The sequence below is a fragment of the Microtus ochrogaster genome, unplaced genomic scaffold (genome assembly GCF_000317375.1).
Source record: "Microtus ochrogaster isolate Prairie Vole_2 unplaced genomic scaffold, MicOch1.0 UNK26, whole genome shotgun sequence".
Classification (NCBI taxonomy): domain Eukaryota; kingdom Metazoa; phylum Chordata; class Mammalia; order Rodentia; family Cricetidae; genus Microtus; species Microtus ochrogaster.
The window spans coordinates 931,535-935,998 of NW_004949124.1; the positions used below are offsets into that span (position 1 = coordinate 931,535).

The 4,464-nt window shown below is 34.5% G+C and overlaps 1 protein-coding gene across 10 annotated transcripts in view; it reads right to left on the reverse strand.

Annotated features, from left to right (window-relative positions):
* Window positions 1–4,464, reverse strand: part of Birc6 (baculoviral IAP repeat containing 6) — a 196,628-nt gene that overhangs the window by 86,819 nt on the left and 105,345 nt on the right. For all 10 annotated transcript variants that reach the window (XR_003378819.1, XM_026789677.1, XM_026789673.1 and 7 more), the window contains 3 exons: window positions 3,709–3,892; window positions 3,232–3,387; window positions 1,581–1,714 (listed from right to left, as the gene is read on the reverse strand). Coding sequence is in view for 9 of the 10 variants with exons in the window: in XM_026789677.1 (XP_026645478.1) it covers window positions 1,581–1,714; window positions 3,232–3,387; window positions 3,709–3,892 (474 nt within the window). In the remaining variant the exon portion in view is untranslated. The remainder of the gene's footprint in view (window positions 1–1,580; window positions 1,715–3,231; window positions 3,388–3,708; window positions 3,893–4,464) is intronic.

The window sequence follows — 4,464 nt, forward strand, 5'->3', positions numbered from 1 at the left end:
AAAGAAATAACGATAGCAAGAATCTTATCTTGGATAAGACTCCAAGTGGCTGCCGAGAATGCTGGTAATCCATCACTAACATTTGTTGGCTTCTGGAAATTATTATTACCATAGTTGGTCATGAATATATCAGTTTAAAATGAAAAAATAAGATGTACTATACACAAAATTGTCAGTTTATTCTTACTTCAATTTTGAAAAATTCGTTTACTTAGTGTGAGACAACTTGAAAAAATTAGTTTTCTCCTCCACAGGAGTGTTGGGATCAAAACACCCCGTCATTAACTTTGTAATTTTTTTTAACATGTATTTATTATATTTTAAAATTAATGTATTATAAAAATATATTTGTTACATGTATTGGGGCATATGTCTGTGTACTTACTATATATATGCCTGGTGCCTGCAGAGCCCAGAAGGGCCCCTAGAACTGGAGTTACAGATGGTTGGTTGTGAATCACCAAGTGAGTACTAAAAATCAAGCCCAGGACCTCTGTAAGAGTGGCCAACGCTCTTAACTGCTGAGTCAATTCTTCAGGCCCCTTGTCACTGTTTTTTTTTTTTTTTTTAAAGTATCACAGTACTTACTGCAGCTTGATGTATTTTGTGTATGCCAAATAAGAGGCTACATTTTTTTAAAAATGTGCATGGTTTTCCTTTTTACTCCCTCTTTCTATTAGATTAGGTAAGGGTTTGCAAGCTTATTAACTTTTTAATAGAACTCTTTGGTTGATTCTATATATTGTTCTCTTTTTTTGGTTTTTCAAGATAGGGTTTCTTTGTGCAACAGCCCTGGCTGTCCTGGACCTTTGTAGACCAGGCTGGCCTTGAACTACAGAGATTTGCCTGCTTCTGCCTCCCAAGTGCACTTGAATTAAAGGTGTTGTCAACACACCTATCTCAGATATTGTTCTCTTAATACCTATTTCATGAATTTTTTTGCCATCTATGTTTTAAATTGACTATTGAAAACCTTAAGATGTATCATTAGGTCATTTATTTTGTGTGTGTGTGTGTGTTCTTATACACACACACACACAAATATGTAAAACAGTTTTTAATAAGTACATTCTGCTATAATTTTCTTCTTAGAACTGTATCTCAGAAGTTCTAACAGGGCACATTTTCATTATCATTTGTCTCTGAATTTTTTTAATTTCTTCTATGATTTCTTAGATGACCTACTATTTATTCAAAAATGTGTTTAAGCTCCAAATACTTTAGTGATTTCTATAGTTTCTCTTATTGCTGCCATGTAGTTCTATAGCATTATGCTCCGATAAAACACAAGTAATTATGCCAAGTTTTTTTGTGCTGTATTTGTTGAAACTTCACTTAGATCCTGTGATATGATCACTTGATAGAAAGTTGTGTGTGTTACTAAAATAAACAGTGAACTGCCTACCTATTGGATACATTATTCTGTACACAGATCTCTTAAGTCCTGCTCATAAACAATCTATCTTAGCTCACAAGTTTCTTTACTTGTTTTTAGGTAGAAAAAAAATCTAAGTTGCTTTTCTCTTTCATGTAATTACTAGACAAAACATGTAAGATGAAATTATTATAATACAAAATACCTTAAAAACTTTGGCTGCAAGAGGATCCTTTTCTAAATCAATATCTAAAGGATCAATGTCAACTTCCATTAGATCTTGAAGTAACTCAAGGTCAATTTCCTTATCTTTTTCCATAGACGAGAGAGGCGGTGTACCTTCAAATAAGTAAAAAGGATTTCACTGGTAGAGTGTATTACATGAAAGTTAAATGAAATACTGATTTATGGTATAGAACTAAACACTTCATTTGCATAAAACACACATACACGCATCAAATAGCTAAATATTTATATTTAAGTATTACTCAAGATGCAAATTTATCACTTTACAACACTAAAGAAACATCAATGCAGTATCTGATTCCCCAGTGAGACCACATAATTTACTCTAGTAATAGTAGCATAAATACAAATAAAAATAATCATTGGCTTATCTAAAATAGATTAACATTTTTTGTTACACCTACGACATAATCCTTTTTATGGTATTTCAACTATTATTACAAGTAATAGCATTGAGCACACAGGCGAAAGTAAAAAGGATTAAGTTGTTTGACTATCCACCTATCTACTATATATTAGAAATTACCTTGCTCTCAGCTATCCTCATTTTTAAAGTTTCTCTACCTTGTAAGAATTACTTTTCCATTAACTTTATCTTCATAGAATGCCAGCAAACATGACCCTTTACTTCTAGTTTCTATGTATGTACACAAAGATCAATGTACCTTTTCTCTACCCTTACTAGATTAAAAAAAGAGTTAGAGGTAGAGGTGCATGGTAATTAAGCAAACTATAACATGATAAGCTAAAAGAGTGTACTGACAGTAAAGGTCCTATTCTTTAAGTAGGTACACAACAAGCCTCTTGGCAACAAACATGAATTGTATGCAAAGAAGTCTTTCCACATGAAGAGAGAATCAGCTAAAAGGATTGCTGTATGGAGGAACCTAGGACTCAAGTTGAAAGTGATAGCAGGATGTTAAACATACGTGTGCAAATGTATGTGTGTGTGATGGGACCCAAATAAGTGCTCCTAACTATTGAGCCAACTCCAGCCTCAAATCATTTCTTCTTAAATTGTTTTAGTCTGGGTATTGGTTTTTTCACAGCAACAGAAAAGAAACTAAGATAATAAATGAAAATACTTATAATGTCATAAAATGAAAACAATATATAAATTTTACTAAATTAAAATGCTTAGACTGGGTGGTGGTAGCACACACCTTTAATCCCAGCACTCGGGAGGCAGAGGCAGGGGGATCTCTGTGAGTTCGAGGCCAGCCTGGTCTACAAGAGCTAGTTCCAGGACAGGCTCCAAAGCTACAGAGAAACCCTGTCTCGAAAACCTAAATAAATAAATAAATACTTAAAATATTATGAAATGATGGTATGGTGTTACACGCCTTTAATCCCAGCACTCTGGAGACATGGGTATGCCTGTGTTCGAGGACATCCTGGTAGACAGAGCTAGCTCTAGGAGAGGCAAGGCCATTCAAAGAAACCCTGTCTCCCCACCAAAAAATAATAAATAATTTTTTTAAAGGTTCTGTTTCTCAAAGTCCTAACAGAAAAACATAAAATGTAATTTCATATGTTATTAACTGGAACTGGATACCTATTTTCACTTAAAAGGCAGAAGGGCTATTTTGAATATAATTTTAAATTTTCACCTGCTATATCATGTGTCAAAGGTTCATCTATGGTTTCCAGCAATTGAACAGAAGACTGCTGAAGGGAGTCATCAGAGTCACCAGCTGTTGCACCTACATCTTCACTCACCGTGCCTTCTTCCATTGCTTCTGCAGCTACCGGAGCCAACAATTCTCCTGTATTGGAGGAGACAGACCTAACCACTTTAATAATTTATACGTTTTTATTACCCTTCTGTAACAGTGAAGAAGCTAACAGAGAAGTTTCCTAAGGTCATAGAAGAACAGTAAGCAGAAAACATCGGTGGAAATAATGAAACAGGGGCTTCCCTAACAATGTATTCTAATCACCTTCCAACTTATTAAAATCACTGCTGTACAACGGTAATTTAAATGGTTTCCACTGTAACATTTATAGGTTTAGGAAACCTCTTACCATTTCCTTTACACAATAATAAGCTAATTCTGACACACCAGGAAAAATTCATCCTGACAAACCTGCTAAAATATCCTGCAGCATACAGGTTAACGAATACTGAGCCCAAGCACCACCCCAAGAGATGTCTCCTCTATTGAAGTCAGTTCCAACCAGAAGCAATAGCAGTCTTTCCAGCTGTGGCTCATTCACAATTTCACATAGATGAATAGTTGGCCTTGTCGCATTTGCAATGCGTGCAAGAACCTGAAACACAACATAAAATCAAATGTTTACATACCAGTTAAATTAAAATAAAAACACTAACAAGACAGTTATCAAAGTGGATGATTTTTATCAATTTATTTAAAATGAAATAGAAACATTGTGGATTAAACACTGTATTTGGCTGGGATTAAATTAGGCATGAGCCACAAAGACCACATTTTATAACTGGTTTTAAATCTACATAAATACTTACAAATAAACAATGAATGAATTCATTGCAGGAAAGGAGTCATTGCATTCAAAGACATTTAGTAATTTCTTTAATGTTTATTTATTTCCTCTATGAATTAATAGAAGATTAAAGATAGGCACAACCAAATTATCTACATTTCAAATCCTCAAGCTTTGATTTTTTTGGGTTTTTAGGTCAGGGTTTTTTTGTGTAGCTTTGGCTCTCCTAGAACCAGCTCTGTAGACAAAGTTGGCCTCAAACTCACAGAGATCTGTCTGCCGCTGCCTCCAAACTGCTGGGATGCAAGACATGGAACACCATGTCTGCATCCCAGTCAAACCCTCAAGTTTTAACCAAATAAAAAACTGCATCTGATTTT